The sequence below is a fragment of the Notamacropus eugenii genome, chromosome 1, assembly GCF_028372415.1.
Source record: "Notamacropus eugenii isolate mMacEug1 chromosome 1, mMacEug1.pri_v2, whole genome shotgun sequence".
Taxonomy (NCBI): Eukaryota; Metazoa; Chordata; class Mammalia; order Diprotodontia; family Macropodidae; genus Notamacropus; species Notamacropus eugenii.
Window position 1 is genome coordinate 456,878,231 of NC_092872.1, and position 20,374 is coordinate 456,898,604.

At 39.7% G+C, this 20,374-nt stretch overlaps 1 protein-coding gene across 2 annotated transcripts in view; it reads left to right on the forward strand.

Moving 5' to 3' along the window:
• TSHZ3 (teashirt zinc finger homeobox 3) overlaps window positions 1-19,755 on the forward strand; it is a 94,175-nt gene extending 74,420 nt beyond the window's left edge. For both annotated transcript variants that reach the window (XM_072632090.1, XM_072632089.1), the window contains exon 3: window positions 14,955-19,755. In XM_072632090.1, the coding sequence (XP_072488191.1) occupies window positions 14,955-18,157 (3,203 nt within the window). In that variant the 3' untranslated portion in view covers window positions 18,158-19,755. The remainder of the gene's footprint in view (window positions 1-14,954) is intronic.
• Window positions 19,756-20,374: the final 619 nt, after the last annotated feature.

The window sequence follows — 20,374 nt, forward strand, 5'->3', positions numbered from 1 at the left end:
ATGAAACTGACCATTACACTGTGAGCTCCTCAAGGGCAGGAACTATCTTCTGCTTTTCTTTCTATCCCCAGAGCTTAGCCCAGTACCTGGCACATAGTAGGTGCTTATAAATGTTTATTGACTGACTGAGCACCTTGACTAAGAAGGAAGTAATGACACAAGCCCAATTTCACTTTATTCAGAATATGTGGCTCTAATAAAGTTCTATGAAAACTGATTTTTAAAACTCCTATACAAATTTTAAAGGCACCTGGGAGCCAGCTATCTCAAGGAGCCCTATGGCAAATTCTTTTCTCCAGCAATGAATCTTTCTGTAAAAATAATAATTATCTCCTCATTTACTTGTTTTGCAAAGCTAAATTTTTGAATGTTAACTGGAGTTAAGGTGAGGTATACCTGTACATAATTTTTGTTTTATTTTGTTTGTGGTCTTGGCTTGGAGAGGGCTGGAGTGTCTAAGATAGCTATCTTTCATGTTTTGTGGACCCTTTTGGCAGTCTGGTGAAATCTACCATCCCCTTTTCAGAATAACATGTATAAATACATAAAAGAAAATACATAGGATTGCAACAGAAATCAATTATATTGATATGTAGTTATAAAAAAATTAAAGCAAGTTAGTGGAAGCCAGGTTATAAACTTCTCATCTAGGAGAAAGAGGTGGTATAGTTATGGAAATAAAACACAATAGGTGGGTTGGTTCCAGTCATTTCTAATAAGATGAGACTTTTGTCCAAATGCCCAGAGAGGATCATGTACTCTAAAGGTGAACCTCATTGGTCCTCCTCTTCGGTTTCTGTTTGTCCAGGCGGCTTTGCTGTCATGACTGGCTCATGGCTCTTCCATCTTGAGATGGATTGGCACCTCTCGGCCTTATTCTTTAAACAAAACCAGTTGTCATTGGTTCATTCTGGGTATCTCTAGCTCCTCTTTTCTTCTCTAATAAGGCAGGAAACAAATAAACAAAAACTTTACTAACAATTTAGTGACCTAAAAGTGAATTGGCTGCCTTGGAAGGTATTAGGTCCTTCTTCACAGGGAGCCTTCTAGGTAGGGCTCAGTACTAAAGGAAGAATTCCTGTTCAAGGGTACAAATTAAACTAGATGGCCTCCAAGAGTCTCCATAATTCTGAGATTCACAAGAGAACAAAGGACATTTAGAATTTCATAGAATGTTAAGAGATGAAAAGAAATTCAAGTGTCATCTAGTTTAAGCCTTTTGTCTTATATATGGGGAAACTGAGGCCCAGAGAGGAAAGTAACTTGCCCAAGGTCACATAGTTAAATAACTTTGGTCATAAAGCTAGTCAATAATACTTTATGTATGCAGATTTTAGATTAGAACTTAGAGCTCCTTACTTCCAACCACCAGAGCAGAGCAAAGTATTTTTAACATTCTAAGACAAGGTTTGAAAATTGCACCTTTGTGGTACTATATCCCCGAGACTGAGCTATCACTGAGCTATCACAGGCAAAGTGACTGATCAGAGATAAGATGTGGACAGATTTAAGTGTCATGGAGAGTGGAATTTTCCAATATTTAAAATATGATTCATTATTTCAGAAATATTTAAATGTCCCTTGTTGCACCCTACCCTGTGTGTTTTGCCCTGGACCACTATCCAAAGTCTCAACTCTTCCAGTTATTGCACTGTTTGTTGACTGATTAAGAAAAAGTGGTACTTTCTTACCAAAGGTTTCTTTTGAAATCTCAAGCAACTACCAGGTATGGCCAACTCTAGACTACACTGGCATTGAACTCTCAATTTCTAAGAGGTAATTGATGGTGCTAATCCCTATAAGGATGATGAGGTACTGAACATTCTTGGGATACCTGTGTGATGTTCACTGATCCCACAGTAAATCTAGTTTTGTATGGTAAAACCTCACTTAAATAGTTGTCATGAAAATATTGGTCCTGCCCCTACATTCTTGGAGGTCTTACTGACTTTAATAGATGTACAAGGCGTCTGCAGGAAGTTTAATGAAAAGAAATACTTGTTTAGAAATCAGTAGCACTGGTTTCTAGCCCTAAATTTATTGATAACTAGCTCTATTACCTTAGATAAGTCCTTTAACATTCTTTGGTCTCAGTTGAATTTTGATAATTTTGTGGATTTGTGGTTTCATCAATGTGGTTATTATCAAATCCATGCATATTTTAGCCCCAGCAGATCTCATTCTATTCAGTTCTTATTTTCCCACAAACAGAGATTGTACCCACAGAATTCCAGAACCTAATAGCTGAAAGGGACCTCAGAGGCCATCTAGTGTGACTCATACTTAACTGAAATCCCCTTTCTGTAACATTCCCAGCAGAGGATCATCCAACCTATACTGGAAAACCTCCGGTGAAAGGCAACCCATTTTATTCTTAGCCAAGCCATTCCACTTCTGAATAGCTCTAAATATTAGGAATTTCCTCTTTATATTAAGTCTAAATCTCTCTTTCTACAACTTCTAATCACAGATCCTACTTCTACCCACTGGGACAGAGTTGAATACATCTAAACATTCTTCATGACAGCCTTTCAGATACTTGAAGATAGCTACCTAGTGCTCCTTGTTTTCTTTGATTCAGGCCATCCCTCCAGTTCTTTCTGTCCTTGTATCAGCTAGGTCATCCTCTTCTAGATATAGTTCAGCTTTTCTGTGTCTTTCCTAAAATATGGTTTCCAGAATAGGACTCAGTATTCCAGATGCGACTTGATTGAGTTGGATTTCATTGGAACTATTACCTCCCTTGTTCTGGACACAAAGAATCTCTTAATTCAGCCTGGACTTAATTCAGCCGAATCACACTGTTGACTCATATTGAATTTCAGTAACCTAACCCCCTCACATCCTTTTTCACAGGCATTGTTATCTAGCCTGTATTTCTGAAGTTCGTGTTTTGATCCCGTGTGTAGAACTTTAGATTTGTCTCTTTTAAATTTCACTTTATTTGATTTGGCCCATCATACTAGCCCAGCGATATCAAACTCAAATAGAAATGAGGATCACTAATCTGTAAGCCATACATGAGGATTTCTGTGAGCTGTATTTTGGCATAGAAAAAGAAATATTAACATTAAATCTATTCTATTCTATTTTCATTCTTTTGTTAAATATTTTCTAGTTACATTTTGATCTGATTGGGATGCTCACTTGAGAGTATTGTGGGCTATGTTCTAGTCTATTTTTTTTTTTTTGCCATTGGATTCTGATCCCATATATTGACTCTACTTTAAGTTTTGAATTACCTAAAAATTTGACAAGCAATGCCATCTATCCAAATCCTTGACCAAAATCTTTACTATAGCACAGAGTAAAATTTACCTTTTCCAGGGTACTGTATTTGAGAGATCCTACAAATTGACATTAACCCATTAATGGATTTCTTTTGGGGTCTTATTAACTAATACATTCCAGTATATCTAATCTTACCTGTTCCTTTCCATCTTGACTTCAAGGGTAACAGTAGAAACATTGTTAGGGGAACTGGGAGTCTTCTTATTCTTTTAATATCTTGGGTACCAGTTTACCACTTGACTTACCTAAATATGGAGAGACTCTTAAAGATACTTGGCTGCATAGGTAAGTTTGGGAGAGGAGTCATGGGAAGGAAAAGCAGAGAAAAACTCAAAGTAGTCCTTAGTATAATGGAGCACTCTTGTGATTCATGGAAGGAATGTTGGCTTTGTACCCAGAGGACCTAGCCTGGCTCTGACCACTTATTGCCTGTGAGACTTTGGGTAAGTCACTTAACTTCTCTGTCCTTGATTTTCTTCCTCTATAAAATGAAACGATGACCCTTGATGGAGTTTGAGGTCCCTTGAAGCTAAAAATCTGTTTTTGACCATAATTGGTTTCAATTGTAACAGTAATCAGAAAAGGGCTAGATGATGGTAAAAAAATCCATGTAATTTTTTTTTATCTATGTAAGAATATTAATTGAACTATTGATAATTAATCTTTGTTATCTTTGTTTAAAGAACTGTCCTTATCTATAGAATGGGAATAGTGAGATGGACATTGCTAACTTCACAGGATTTTTGTAAATGGGATAGATACTAAATGTGGAAGTATTTGGGGAAAATGGATACTGTGCCTTAGGAATGCTAGGGATTATGGAAATGGAGTCCGTGTACCAGGTCCTCATGATGTTTTCCTTTACTCAGTGTTGTGTGTTATGAGAATATTTGAGAAAGTTCTGGGTTCATGTCAGCTACAGCTGAAAACCCAACTCATCTTCTCCTATGATCCTCTTCTCTTTTTTTTTCATAGTGAAAGATTATTGTAACTTTCTTTGGGATCAAAATTTACATTTATCAAACTATTATTTTTTAAAAGGTAATCATTAAAAATACTCTTCTGTGCCTTCCTCTAAAAACTATGACCTGTAGAATTCCAGGGGAAAGAGTCTGGCAATGGGGTCAAGAAGGGAGGGACTGAGAGGTGGCAGTTTTTCCAGTGGACACCAATTGTACACACCCGACTCTTCTCTTTTTCTCTTCTTCTCACCTAGTTCCTCCCTCTGCCCCTTGAAGAACAGTCATAAACCTCCAAACTGTGGCTGCCCAGTCTCCTTTTATTTCCTTTGTATTTTTGTTTCATATAATTCACATTACTTTCATTTTCTTCCCCTTCTTTCCTCTCCTTTTCTTTTTTTTTCGTCTCTTCTCTTCTCTCCCTCTTCCTTCACCTTCCCTTAGGTGGATATGTCTATATATTCTGAAGGACTGGTAGATCAGAGAATAACTTCAGTGGGGAGAGAGGCATATGCTGGATATTGCTTTGTTAGGAGAAGAAAGGGGAGAAGGAAGCAAGTGGGAGTTTTATTTGGGAAAACTTTTCTTCTGTACATTGCACTAAGGATCATTTTGAGTTTTTCTCTGTTTTATGGGTTGCTACCCCTCCCCTGAACCCCTCTTAACCTCATCTGTACAGCCAAACTTCCTGTAAGGAGTCTTTCTACATTTAGCTGAGCCAAGCAGTGAACTGGCACCCAAGATACTAGGAGAAGAAGAGGAAGATCTCCATTTCCCTTAACAAATTTCTCCTGTTACCCTTGAAGTCAATATGGAGAGCAGTGGGCAAAATCATAGTACCATTAGGTGCATTGGAATGAGTTGAGCAACTGGACCCCCAAAGCAGTTCATTAACTGGTTAATGTCAATTTTCAGGGATGTCGCAAATAGAATACCCTGAGGATTGTGAGCTTTATTTACTCTGTGCCAAATTTAACATTTTTATCAAGGACTTGAATAGATGCTTGTCAAATTTTCAGGTTATTCAAAACTGAGAGGATAGCTAATATTAGGATTAGAGTCCAGGCACAAACAATGAAATAAAACAAAAAAACAAACAAAAATTAGGCTAGAACAGAAGTGTCAAATATAGGGCACAGGGTCCACAATACTCTCAAATAAGCAACCCAACCAGATTAAAATGTAATTGGGAAGTATTTAATGAAATAATAAAAATACAATAGAACAAAAATAATATTATTATGAAAATTTCAAGAAAATGTTGAAGAGAGGTAGATGTATATAGCTATAGCTAGATACATACATATATGTGTATGCATGTGTATATATGTGGTACTCAGTTGTTCTCCCCAAATTGTGGATAAAAACAAATGTTAGGGTTGATTTTAAAATTTCTTTATAGAACCTCTCATTGAAGGGTGCTGTCTTTCTTTCTCTTTACCCACCTACCCAAGTATACTCATACCATCCTTTACCGTGAGTGTTCTCATCATATACTTCACATGGTTTCTAGTAGTGACAGAGCAGCTCATATCTCACCAGTACAGGAAGGTGTTCCATGACTTGGGGATGAAGGTAATTCCCACTTTCATAAAAATGCATTCTGTTACGCCTCAACTTACTGTTATGTATTTATAGGAAAAGTGTTAATTTCTTTTTATCTAGTGTTTCAGTTTAGTTAATGATTATAATAAATATTAATGAGGGAGCTGCCACTTCCTGACCTCTCTCTAGATGCAGCAGGATGGATTTGTCAATTTTCAGATATGCTCACATTCCCCAATGTCCACAACTCAAGCAACAATAGCTGTTTCCCATTGGTGGGTGGTGACAGTCAGTGGCCTGGCATTTACCTAGTCCATGAACCATCAATGTGAAACTTTGATAGTACTTAAGTGTCCTTTGTGACACAGATGCTGTTCCCAACATGCCTAAGACAAACCTGCTGCTGCAAGACTGCTATATCACTTGTTAGAACCTTCTGTTTAAGAAGACTTGTATTTGAACCTTGGCCCCTCCTTGAACTTGTCATGTGGCCTTTGGCAATAAGTAGGAATCATATGGAATCACAGTTCAAGACCTGGATTGGTCCTTAGAGGTCATTTAGTTGAATCATGCATATGGACATTGAAACCCAGGGTCATTAAGTAACTTTCCTGAAGTCATAGGAAATGGCAGAGAAAGGCTTTGAACCCATTTTCCCATTGACCCTCAGGGCTCTGGGTTTCAGTTTCTTCATCACTAAATTTGGGAGATGATAATATTTTAACACACCAAATTGTTATGGGGATGTCATAAGATACTGTCATAAAAATCATTTTGTGACCAAAAGCACTATAAAATGTAAGTGCCAATATTTATTACTATTACACTTCATGTGTAATTTAGTCAATTTTGTGTGACTTTGGTAAAAGCTCTGTGTTGGCCAGTTTAGCTTTGGTGCCCCTCCCTTCTGTGCTCTTGCTTAGAATGAGTTAGATGTAAGTGGTGGGATTTGGAGGGAGTACTGTAGAAGGGGTGGGGTGTTGAGCTTGGCACATGAGGAGTTGTGGGAGGCTATTTTATTTCTCATGAAAAAGCATTCTTAGAAAATCATCTCCCTCATTTCTGCTCTTGCTAAATTCCTCTGATCATCCAGTTGTCTAAAAACACACCCTAGGCATGAGGGAAGGGTTCTATTGCTGTCTTGCTGTTCCAAGCATTTACTTTTTATTTTGAGCAAGGAAAAAAAAGAAAAAAGAGCAGGAATGTTACAGAACGAAGCTGATATTAGCAATTCAGCAGAGACTTCACTTTTCCAAGAGGAACTTTAGCAACTGAGCAAGTTGGGGGAAAATGGAACAAATGCCACCCCAATCAACTCCTTGCTTGCTAGTCTTTTCTCGTCCATATTTCTTTGGGTCTTTTTGCAGCTGCTGATTTTATTTGAATGGGAGCTTTCTCCCCCACAACCCAGCTGCTCCATCTACTTGATAGTACAGCAAAGGTGTAAATTTTATTTATTAAAAGCAAATGCTAATATATTGTTTAGGTAGAAATTTTAGTGCAGAAGACAACTAGGAAATGCAACATCAGTAAGAGATCACTGAAGATACCTAGTTTCTTCACCTTGCCCCTGAGGACAAGATTTCTGTCTTCTGATTTTAAAAGGTCAAGTCCAAAGAGCTTCACTGTGAGACTGTGTGTGTGTGTGTGTGTGTGTGTGTGTGAGAGAGAGAGAGAGACAGAGACAGAGACGGAGACAGAGAGGGAGAGAGACAGAGAAAGAGAAAGAGAGAGAGATATATATGACTTTCAGCTGTGCCATAGATAGAAGGAGGAAACAAACATTTAATTTATTAAGCTCATCTATGTGTCAGACACTATGCTAAGTACTTTATAAATATTATCTCATTTGATCCTCCCAACAACTCTGGGATATAGGTGCTATTATAATCCTAATTTTATAGTTTAGAAAATGAAGGCAGATAGAGGTGAAGTGACTTGCCCAGGGTCAAACAGTTAGACAGTGTGTCTGAGGCTGTAATATCACTCAAGACTGGTTGACTGATGACTTTGCATGGCTCTGCCTCACTTAAATCCAACTCACTTGCAAGTCAAGACATCAACCTCCTCATGTCACTGGTCCTCTTTGAGAACAAAGAATGAACAAGAGCTAGTTCCAGATGACCCACCACTCTTTCCACTGGACCATCCAACTGCCTGTGTAGAAAGAACTCTAGTTTGATGACTCTAATTCCAAGTGCACCTCTGCCACTTACTGCCTCTGTGACTTTGGTCCCATCATCTAACTTTTCTGGGTCTCAATTTCCTCATCCTTAAAAATGAGAGTCATATGAGATGAGAGGGTCCCATCCTTTTTTGGTATCCCCTTGGCTTCCAGTAAATCTTCCCATGCACCTGTTCCATATAAAAGGAAATAAATTCTAATTTACCATGCACGTGCACAGAAGAAATAGAGATTTACTAATTTCAATAGAATGATATAGTTATTTACCAAGTGCTCTCATACCCCCTTGACAAGCTTCTTATATCCCCTGGGGTTATATATTCCAGGTTACAAACCCTCAGACTAGATGATCTCTGAAAATTTTTCCAGTTTTAAATCCTCAGTCTTGATGGCTGCGTAATTGACAGTGGCCTGGATAGATAGGATGTGATAGATGTGAAAGCAATTAGAAAATATGAAGCCATCCACAAATCTAAATTATCATTCTGAATAATAACCCCAGAGCTAGAAGCAACCTCCAATCACATTCCAAATTGCATCCATCTCTAATCAATGAATCCCCATGTGCCCATTTGTAAAGCTCTTTGTTCTGTGCTTGGGGGGGTGGGGTGGGATATAAAGATGTATAAGGAAAGAAGTGTCCCCAGCCCTTCAGAACCTTAGAACCCAGCTTATTCAGTCATGTCCTACTCTTCATGACTCTGTTTGGGGCTTTCTTGGCAAACAGAGTTGGAGTAGTTTTCCATTTCCTTCTCTAGCTATTTTGGAGATGAGAAACTGAGGCAAACAGGGTTAAGTGACTTGCTCAGAGTCACACAGCTGCTAAATTTCTGAGGCCAGATTTGAACTCAAGAAGATGAGTCTTCCTGACTCCAGGCCTAGCACTCTATCCACTGTGCCACCTAGCTGCCCTAGCATTCAGCACACAACACAGAAATGCGAATAGTTAAACAGCAATTATTATTGATTTTACTTTGATATATCATTTTTTTCTAATAAAAATGAAAGTGGTTTGAATTTTTACTTTTTATTTAGACATTTTCTCCAAATTTTGCTTTGCATTTGCTGAAAGGGATAACATTTTTATAATGATATATCTTGATGGTATTGTGTGATCTTCTTATGTGAATACTTCTTCCATGAGTACTGATCACAACCCCACCAGAACATGAGTTTTTTAGATTTAGGTCCATGTTCTTATATATTTCGTTTATGATAAATAAATTAAACAAATGAATTAGTTACCCATTTGATAAAGTAACCAACAGTAGGAGATTTGAATAACAGCTCAAGACAACAATAGAAAGTATTTGACTAGGTAGCATATGATTAATTGCTAAGACAATCTTAGTCAGAAAGGTTGAGGAAGGAATGGGTGCATTAAGTTGGAGTGATCAGAGAATGCCTCTGTTCCAAACAACCACTTTTCCTCAACACATCAGTCTCTCATCCATTCCACCATTTGGGCTTCCTGAGGGTCAGAAAGTTGTTCCCTATGTGGCCTTGGGCAAGTTATCCACCTCTCTGAGTTGGAAGTTTCCTTATCTGTAAAAAGGAGAAAATAGTCTTGGCCTTGATGACCTCACAAGGCTCTTTTGAAGGTAAAATGAAATCATATATGCAGAGTGGTTTGTAACCACGAAGTGCCATGTAAATGGAAGGAAGTGATTTATTATTATTATTTATGCTTCTAAGACTTCTATTTTGCTCATATCAGATGGTTGATCATCAGGTGACAGATTGCTATGTAATGAGGAGCATACCACCCTCTTAGTCTCTTGGAGCCCAAGTTTTCTCCCCATGTATTAAATGAGGAAGTTACACTACATACTTCTTCAGCAGTTAGATGGTATAGTGTAAAGTGTGCTGGGTCTGTAGTCAGAGAGATTTGAATTCAGATTCTGCCTCATATACTTACTCGCTTTGTGACCCTGGGAAAATCATTTAACCTCTTTTGACCTCAGTTTTCTCACCTGTAAAATAATAATAATGTGTATGTGTTCGTCCTTCATTGCCGAAGAAGACCATGCCATCAGAGAAATGATGACATGACTTGCACTTGACTTTGTTTTGAGTGAAGGAGGGCTGTGCAAGGGCACCAGCCTCACTTCTCCTCCAGAGCCATCTGGATCCAGTGACCAGATATTCATCAGGATGGCTGAAGATGACCCAGGATGAGGCAATTGGGGTTAAGTGGCTTGCCCAAGATCACACAGCTAGTGAGTGTCAAGTGTCTGAGGTGAGATTTGAACTCAGGTCCTCCTGACTCCTGCACTAGTGCTCTATCCACTGCACCACCTAGCTGCCCAAAATAATAATAATAATAATAATAATAATAATAATAGTACCTAGAGGGTACATAGTAGGTGCTCAATAAATGTCTTTCCTCTCTTCCTCCCTTCCTCCCTTCCTCCCTTCCTCCCTTCCTCCCTTCCTTCCTTCCTTCCTTCCTTCCTTCCTTCCTTCCTTCCTTCCTTCCTTCCTTCCTTCCTTCCTTCCTCTCTGTCTCTTCTAGCTTGAAACTTATGATCCAGTCATTGAAAAATTACAATAATAACTATTATTGTTATTAAAATGACAATAATAATAAGCAACAGTAATGTTGCTTATTACATTTATGTAAACATCCTTCTCAGGGAAAACATTAAAGTCAGAGTATCATAGAATTTAGAGCTAAGGAGACCTTAGAAATCATCAAATCTAAACTCTTCATTTTACAGTTGAAAAAATGGAGGGGTTTTACCCAAAGTTACATGTGAGAAATAAAATAACTTTTATTTAAGCATAATAAAGGCTGGATTTGTACCCATGCCCCTCAACTCCAAACCCATTCTTCTTCCCACCAAACTACCCTGCTGTTTGGTCTTTTTTTTTTTCTTTTCCATATTAATTTCCACATAAAAGTAGAAATGGTCCCAACCTTCTGGATTATAGCCAGTTCAACAGCCCCTATGTAGCTCCCTTTCTGAGAACATTCTCCAGTAAAACATAAGTCTTGAGGGCAAAGACTGTTTTTGCTTTTTTATCTTTCTGTCCCCTAGAACCTGGCCAGTGTCTTGCACATAGGAGGTGTTTTGGAGGTACTTGCTGAATTGTGCACTCATTCTTATGCGAGTTTAACAGTATTTTGTTCAGTGTACATCTCATTTGTGACTGGTTTGGAAAGGGTGAGAATATGCCAGCAAGGATTAGGGTTTCCTTTTATGTTTTTGAAATTCATGCCACTTTGAGTCCCCCTGCCCCCCATCCCTTCCCAGGATCTGTCATTACTTGCACCAACCATTGTTTTTCCCATGGTCCCAGATGGTGGTGATTGGGAGGGGTGAAAGGAAGAGCAGGGGGTGGTTGCTGAGGTTGCTGTAGTCGTATCCACCCTGGATAGTTCAAGTCCATTGGTTAGGTGTGACTGGGGTAAAGAAGAAAAAGCCGGTGATGTGAAGTGGCAGTCCTGACGAGCAGATCCCAGCATGCAGGGAGATCAGGAGTAAAGAACACAGCTTTAATAACTGTTTACAAAGGACGAGAATCTCCTCCAAACCCTCCATAAGCATGAACTAGGCAGATGGCAATTCTGTTTTCCTTTGCTTCCTGTGACTTATTGTTATTTATAAAATAATAATAATTTTTTTAAAAAAAAGGCATTTAATAGAAGTGTTATGCACATTGGAATCCAGTTCATTTCCTTCCAAATATTGTACTGCATCTTGTTGAACACAGACTCACCCCTGATCTAATCCCCTCTCAGAAGGATTATAGGAGAGGTGCAGTGTATGTCATTCAGACCCGACTAGATGCTGCTCGAACTCTGTCATTTGGCATTTTCCATTGGCTCTTGCCTGTTCTGCCTGTCACATCCTAAACTCGTTTCTGTGGAGTGTAGTACAGCAAATTTCCAGAAGTTTGCTCTGAGATATAGCAAGCTATGCAAACGATTGAGAGAGGTTTCTATTTCTCTGCGTAGGGGGAGTAGAGGGAGGGAAGAGCTGGTTTGTTTTGATTTTTAAATGACTGTATTCATAGTATGAACCAGGCCTACTTATCTTGGGGCACGCAGAAGATTTCCCCATATATTTTGGCTGCAGCTCTGCAAGAAGAATACTTTTTGCCATTTTATTTTATTTTTGTAATCTATAAGTACATATGGCTTCAGTGATTGCCTTAAACAGAACCTAAAATCCACCCTGTCTCCCTAGACAGATAACTCACATAAATGAGGTAGCCCTCATCTGGGGATGACACACAACACATAGTAGGTCCTCTGTAAAGACTGTTGAATTGATTTGAAAGGTAGGACTTTTAGAATTGATTTTCAGAGAAATGTTTAACAAGCCTTCATCTTTGTGATTTGATTCTGAGCTCCTGACCCAGTAAGGATCATGAATTTCAAAATGGAAGGGACCTTAGAGGTCACTGAGACAAACCTTGTATTTTTTCTCCTTAAAGTTTTTCCTTTTTATCAATATATTTTCTTCTATGTCACCTTCATTTCTGAATATATCGTTTCCCCCTCCCTTACCCATGGGCAACTCGTACCAAAATTTAAAAAGAAGAGGGATAAAAGGAAGTACTGTTGAATTAACATATCACTCAAGACTGAGAGTATATGCAGTGTTCCATACTCACAGGCTTCCACTTTCCCTACCTCTGTAAAGCATCATATTTGTTCATTATACTTACACAATTTTCGGTTTCTGTTGTTTTTTTTTGTTGTTATTTTTTCTTTCAGTTTCCATTTGTGGTAGCCATTTATTTATTTATTTTTATTTAATTTATTTTTTTATTGTTTTTCTGGTTCTGCTTAATTCATTCTGTTCATATGAATCTTCCCATGACTCTTTGAATTATTATCTTTGAATTCTTCATATTCGTCATTTTTTATAGCAAAGTAACGTTTTATTGTATTCACGTACCACAATTTGCTTAGCCATTACTCCACTGAAGCAACTTTTTCATTTTGTAGATGAGAAAGTCCTTAGCAATGTAATGACTTGTCCAAGGTCACACAGGCGGTAACAGAGTTGAGATTTGAGCACAGGTCCTCTGATTTTCAGATCGCATACATTTCTCCTTATACCATGCCATCTTTGCAGTAACCTCAGGATTTTCTCTCCCCTTGATCCCCATTCAAATATTATTAGATCAGGTGTATTCTCTGAATCATGACCCAGTAATTACCAGGGATTGTGGTTCTGGCCCAGAAACTCAAAGTCCAGCCCTATTCTGACATAAATCAAGACTGAACTGAATGAAACAATAATGAAATGAAGTCTAGTGTGTCTGTTTAGCTATAAGAAAATTACATCATAGTGAGAACAATTCCCCTCCACCCCAAAAGTGAAATTGCTTTTAGGATGGCACATCTTGCCTATTTGTGGTTCGCTGTTCCCCCAAAGTCAGCTTTTGCTTTCTCTCTCTGAGTGCTAATTTTTTTTTTTAAATCACTGTGAAAAATAAACACCCCAGAAGCCCCAGCCCACACCAAATGCATATATACCTGCTTTTCCTTGAGTGAGATGGTAGCTAGTCAAGCCAATGAAAGCAGCCTGATGTCCAAACTTTAAGTGGTTCCTAATTCTGATAGGTGGGTGTGAGGACAAGGGTCCTTCCCTTTGAGGCTGCTCTGAAGGGTGATGGTTGCTCAAGATAGGGATAAAAACAAAGAAAAGCAAAACTAATCAGCTTGCTCCATTACTGTGTTCTCCAAGCAAGTCTCTGCAGACTCTGCTCCTCTGGATGAATGTGCTGTAGGTAAAATGCTGGCGGAGTATGACTAAGGAAAACTGCCTGAAAGAAGGCAGTCCCTGCCTCCCCTGTTCAAGAAGAGTATGTGAGATTTCCATCACTGGTTGCATTACTTCCAAGAAGACAGGATCCCTGTTGGGTGTCTGTGTAGCTTATGCTGAGTAAATATTGACAAAGTAGTCTAAAGAGCAAACACTTTGACATTTGTAAGGTCCACTGGAAGGTCTTGTATATATTTATACAGCAAGAATGAGCACTGCATACCAATTTTCCTGAACTTCTCCTGACATCATTCTGCATGGCTTTTTGTGTGGCAAGGGAGAACAGGATGTTCAGAGGAGAATAGGGTCTTCCATTCCATCTATAACCAATATGCTCCCATTCCTATTACAGAGTTATTATAAGCTTCCACATTACCTGCTGTTCCAGGAGAAGGAAGAAAAAAACCCATGAAATCTTGTTTTTAATTTACTGTAATTGATGTACTTTCTTTTTACTTTGCGAAAATTTTATTGATGTTTTTGTACTTTATATTTATTAAAGATTGAGTCTCAAAATGTAATGAGTTAAAAATGCTTGCTTAATTTAAATTGTGAATCTGTCTGTTAAGAAATGCATTAGGGGTAGAAGAAGCATAAGACATATTAATTGACAGACAGGAACTGCTGTCTCTGAGGTTGATACAAGTAATTTATTACTTTAGAAATGAATGCCACCTCCAGAATGTGCTTCATTAATTTCAAATTTAGTTTTAATTTCAAGCTGTTGCCCCTTGAGAAGAATAAGGTGGCAAATTATGTTTGAAGAGCAGAATTTTTTTTTGGTCTGAAGAAACACCACATTTTAACTATTTAGTTTTGCAAAAAGAAAAAAAAAGTGCCTGTCTTGCTTGCTGAGTTTAAAGTGAAGAAAAAAAATATGCTAGATAAGGTTAGCAGCTACTAACACTTGTTTTTTTTCTTTTTGTCCTTTCTGCCTCCTCCCCTACCTTCCTCTCTCTCCCCTTTTTCTTTCTCCTACTGTTTGTTTCTTTTTCTTTCCCTTTCTCTCAAACTTCCTTTCTTTCTTTTCCTCCTCAATCTTCCTTTCTCCCTGCCTCTCCCCCTTCTTTTCTCCCTTCTTTTTCCTTTTCCCTTCTCTTCTTCCTTGTCTTTCCTCTCTTTTGTCCCTCTCCACTTTCTTAATTTTTCCCCCCTTACTCTCTCCTTCCCTGCATCTCTTCCTTACCACAGCCTATGTTTCAGATGAATTGAAGGCAGCTGCCCTGGTTGATGAAGACATGGACCCTGATGAAACTGCCGCAGATGGGGAGCCCTCCGCCAAATATGCGTGCCCTGAGAAAGAGTTCAGTAAGACTTGTCCTAGCTACCAGAACTCTCCTGCTGCTGAATTTTCCAGCCATGAGATGGACAGTGAGTCTCACATTAGTGAGACCAGTGATCGAATGGCTGACTTTGAAAGCAGCTCAGTTAAAAACGAGGAGGAGAGTAAGGAGGTTGCCATCCCCTTGGAAGACTCAGCAGTGTCCGATAGCCTGGAGCAGATGAAAGCTGTCTACAATAACTTTCTCTCCAACTCGTACTGGTCCAATCTCAATCTGAACCTGCACCAGCCCTCCTCAGAGAAAAATAATGGTAGCAGCAGCAGCAGCAGTAGCAGCAGCAGCAGCTGTGGGAGTGGCAGCTTTGATTGGCATCAGAGTGCCATGGCTAAGACGCTGCAGCAAGTGTCTCAGAGCCGGATTCTCCCAGAGCCCAGTCTCTTTAGCACAGTGCAGCTGTACCGACAAAGCAGCAAGCTTTATGGATCCATATTTACTGGGGCCAGCAAATTCCGCTGCAAAGACTGTAGTGCAGCCTACGATACGTTAGTAGAATTAACAGTGCACATGAACGAAACAGGACATTATCGAGATGACAACCACGAGACTGATAACAACAACCCCAAGAGGTGGTCCAAGCCCCGCAAACGGTCCTTGCTAGAAATGGAAGGAAAAGAAGATGCTCAGAAGGTTTTAAAGTGCATGTACTGTGGCCATTCTTTTGAGTCTCTCCAGGACTTGAGTGTTCATATGATTAAAACAAAACACTACCAAAAAGTGCCTCTGAAGGAACCTGTCACGCCTGTTGCAGCCAAGATCATTCCCGCCACCAGAAAGAAAGCTCCTCTGGAGCTTGAACTTCCCAGCTCCCCAGATTCCACAGGTGGGACCCCAAAGGCAACTATGTCAGACACAAATGATGCTCTGCAGAAGAACTCCAATCCCTACATCACGCCAAATAACCGCTATGGCCACCAAAATGGGGCCAGCTATGCCTGGCACTTCGAGGCCAGAAAATCCCAGATCCTCAAGTGCATGGAGTGCGGCAGCTCCCATGACACTTTGCAGGAGCTCACAGCCCACATGATGGTGACCGGACACTTTATCAAGGTCACTAACTCAGCCATGAAGAAAGGGAAGCCTATCATTGAGGCTCCCGTCACTCCAACCATCACAGCTCTGCTTGATGAGAAGGTACAGTCTGTTCCCCTGGCAGCCACCACATTTACCTCTCCCTCCAATACACCCTCAAGCATTTCCCCAAAATTAAATGTGGAGGTCAAAAAGGAAACTGACAAAGAGAGAGTGGTGACTGAAGAAAAAACTAAGGACAAAGAAAAATCAACTGAAGAAGAGGAAAAGTATGACATCTCTTCTAAGTACCATTACTTGACTGAAAATGACTTAGAGGAGAGTCCCAAAGGAGGCCTGGATATCTTAAAATCACTAGAAAACACAGTCACGTCAGCTATTAACAAAGCCCAGAATGGGACTCCTAGCTGGGGTGGCTATCCTAGCATACATGCAGCCTATCAACTCCCAAACATGATGAAATTGTCTCTGGGCTCTTCAGGGAAGGGCACACCCCTGAAACCCATGTTTGGCAATAGTGAGATTGTGTCACCCACAAAGAACCAGACCCTGGTATCTCCACCCAGCAGCCAAACCTCCCCAATGCCAAAGACCAACTTCCATGCTATGGAAGAGCTGGTCAAGAAAGTCACTGAGAAAGTTGCCAAAGTTGAAGAAAAGATGAAGGAGCCTGAAGGGAAGCTCTCCCCAATGAAAAGGGCCACACCTTCCCCTTGTAGCAGTGAGGTGAGTGAGCCCATCAAGATGGAGGCCTCCAGTGATGGAGGGTTCAAAAGCCAAGAGGATAGCCCCAGTCCTCAGAGGGATGGGTGCAAGGAGAGCAGCCCCCTGGCAGAGCCTGTAGAGAATGGCAAGGAACTGGTCAAGCCCATGACAAGTGGCTTAAGCAGCAGTACGGCTATCATTACTGACCACCCTCCTGAGCAGCCCTTTGTTAATCCCTTGAGTGCTCTCCAGTCAGTCATGAACATCCATTTGGGGAAAGCAGCCAAGCCCTCCTTGCCTGCCCTTGATCCCATGAGCATGCTCTTCAAGATGAGCAACAGTTTGGCTGAAAAGGCTGCAGTGGCAACCCCACCCCTGCAGTCCAAGAAAGCAGACCACTTAGACCGCTATTTCTACCACATCAACAATGACCAGCCCATTGACTTGACGAAAGGAAAGACTGACAAAAGCTGTTCTTTAGGTTCAGTGCTCTTGTCACCCACGTCAACATCCCCCGCCACCTCTTCCTCCGCAGTGACAACGGCAAAGACGTCGGCCGTCATGTCGTTCATGTCCAGCTCGCCGCTCCGTGAGAATGCCTTGTCAGATATCTCTGATATGTTGAAGAACCTGACAGAGAGCCACACATCAAAATCTTCCACACCTTCTAGCATCTCTGAGAAGTCTGACATTGACGGGACCACGTTAGAAGAGCCTGAGGAGACAACACCAGCCCAGAAGAGGAAGGGACGCCAGTCCAATTGGAATCCCCAGCACCTGCTGATCTTACAGGCCCAGTTTGCTGCCAGCCTCCGACAGACATCAGAAGGGAAGTACATCATGTCAGACCTGAGCCCCCAAGAGCGGATGCATATCTCCAGGTTCACAGGCCTCTCGATGACCACCATCAGCCACTGGCTGGCCAATGTGAAATACCAGCTTAGAAGGACAGGGGGAACCAAGTTCCTCAAAAACTTGGACACTGGCCACCCTGTGTTCTTTTGTAATGACTGTGCATCACAAATCAGGACTCCTTCCACATACATCAGTCACCTGGAGTCACATCTGGGTTTCAGATTGAGGGACTTGTCCAAACTGTCCAATGAACAGATTAACAATCAGATAGCACAAACTAAGTCCCCGTCAGAAAAACTGGTGACATCATCTCCTGAAGAGGAACTAGGGACTTCCTACCAGTGTAAACTTTGCAATCGGACCTTTGCAAGCAAGCATGCCGTTAAACTTCATCTTAGCAAAACACATGGGAAATCGCCAGAGGATCATCTCCTGTATGTCTCAGAGCTCGAGAAGCAGTAGCATTTGCTTTCGATTAAAACGACTGTAATTTGCTTTGAGGAAAACTGTCAAAGGCACCTTAAAGCTACTATTTCCTTCTTGGCACATGTTCTTACTCTAACGGCAGAGAATCACTCTGGGCTGACTGTTTTGTATAACTGTACAGTGTTTAATAGAGGCGCATAATCAGCTGTTGTTACTGGTAAAATATGAAGGTTAAAATGCAGTGGTAAGTGTTTGGAACTTTGTGTAAATTGGATTTAGTTGTGGGCATCCCTCCGATGCTTCAAGCTGCATGCATTAACAGACAGTTTAATTAAGCATTTATAAGGAAATCTGGCACACTTTTTCCATGTGACCCAAGTGTGTTGGCATTTCTCACCCTTTAATCTTTAGCCCTCTGAGTACTTTGAAGCACTTTTGCATTAATTTGGTTTTAAAAAAAAAAGAATAATAATAATGATAATGTATGGAGCTCTGTTTTTTTAAAAGAAAATCCTTACCAGCTTAGTTATAATTAATGATATGAACCTCCATTTATGCAGGTCTGCAGGGGTATAACAAGCCTTGAAATTAAAAAAAATATTATTTTCACATTGAAACATAGATGTATATATTGTATAGATTTCAGACTCTCTTATGAAAAAGATGTGATCGTGGTTAAATGACCTTTTTTTTCTGCATTTATAGCAACAGTGTTTTATGTACCTGCTATGCTCTGGGCATAAGCTGTGCCTATGTATAGTGTATATTTCTCTCTACCTTTTTTTTTTTTAAGGTCTATGGTTTTTTGTTTTTGTTTTTACATTCAAACATTGTAAATTATACAAAAGATACCACAGATAGCATTTATAAAGTATGCAGAAACATTATTCTAAAAGCAAAGTATGATTGTTTTGCTATACAGTACATCTATATTGATAGAGGTTCATGTTTAAATTATGCATATTTATTAGCATCATGTTATCTTTTATTTTGAGCAGTCAGATAACAGAGGCCAGGGAGGGCATCCGTGGCAAGCATCATAACTATTTTGCACATGATTTTTAAAGGTATTTATTAGAAATCAAAGGAAGTTCAAAACAAACTCAGTGCTCAAAGGGTTAAGTCTATTTGAAATGGAAAGGGGAAAAAAAACTTGTACTGTATTTCCTAAACATTGATAAAGCCTTTAAAATGTTTGTACTGTAACACTTTGCTTAAAAGTTATGAGGCATTCTGTGATACAACCTCTTTTACTTATTTATAAGTCTTCTTGGTTGCTATTTCATATTGTAGAATGCCTTTTTATTTCAATTGGTAACTTTCTGTTTTGTTCTGCCTAATTATTCTCCCAAGATTCCATACTCCAGCTTTATCTTTAGGCATATGAAAGGTAACCCGTGGTTACCGGCACACTAAGTGATTCTGTTCGTCTCCATTTTTGGCAGTTAATTTGCAGAAGTAACTGACAGCTGACACCATATGAGAATCTATGTATAAAATATTGGCATGTAAACAGCACAGACCCTGTAACGCACTCTGTGCCCTGTTTTGTTGTTGACAATGAAGCACCATTATATGACTCTTCATATAACCTTTTTTTCTACTGCAGCATTAAAATTGTCTTTTTGCTATAATTTTGTGTTGCGTTCACAATTATGTCTGAAATGTGCTACGACTAACGAGCACATTAAAATTAAATTGTATGCGATCTGTTTATGACTGAGTAGGTTTCTGTGTCTGCCAGGTGCTGGCAGTCAAAAGCTGCACATACATCAATGGAGTTTTAGTGAACTTTGGCTTTGAAAGAGCAGGTTGGCACTCATTCAGAGGCTGCATGGACAGAAATCCCTCCCCACCACCACCATCCCCTCCAAAAAAGAAAGAGAGAAAGAAAGAAGGAAAGAAGGAAAGAAAGAGAGAGAGAGAAAGAAAAAGAAAGAAAGAAAAAGAAAGAAAGAAAGAAAGAAAGAAAGAAAGAAAGAAAGAAAGAAAGAAAAGAAAGAAAGAAAGAGAAAAAGAAAGAAAGAAAGAGAGAGAGAAAATAATAAATGAATGTTCTGGTGCCCCTTTTCACATCAGGTGAGATTTAGTCTGAAGGGGGGGAGGGTTGGGAGGGGTGGGCTTTACAAAGTCATATATAGCAGAGCAAGTACTTTCCTTAAAATTGTAAATGAATCCAATCACATGCTGATAGCTAAGGGTCCCTCCTGAATGCACAGACTAAAGGGAGGAGAGCTGTTGATGGTGCTGAAG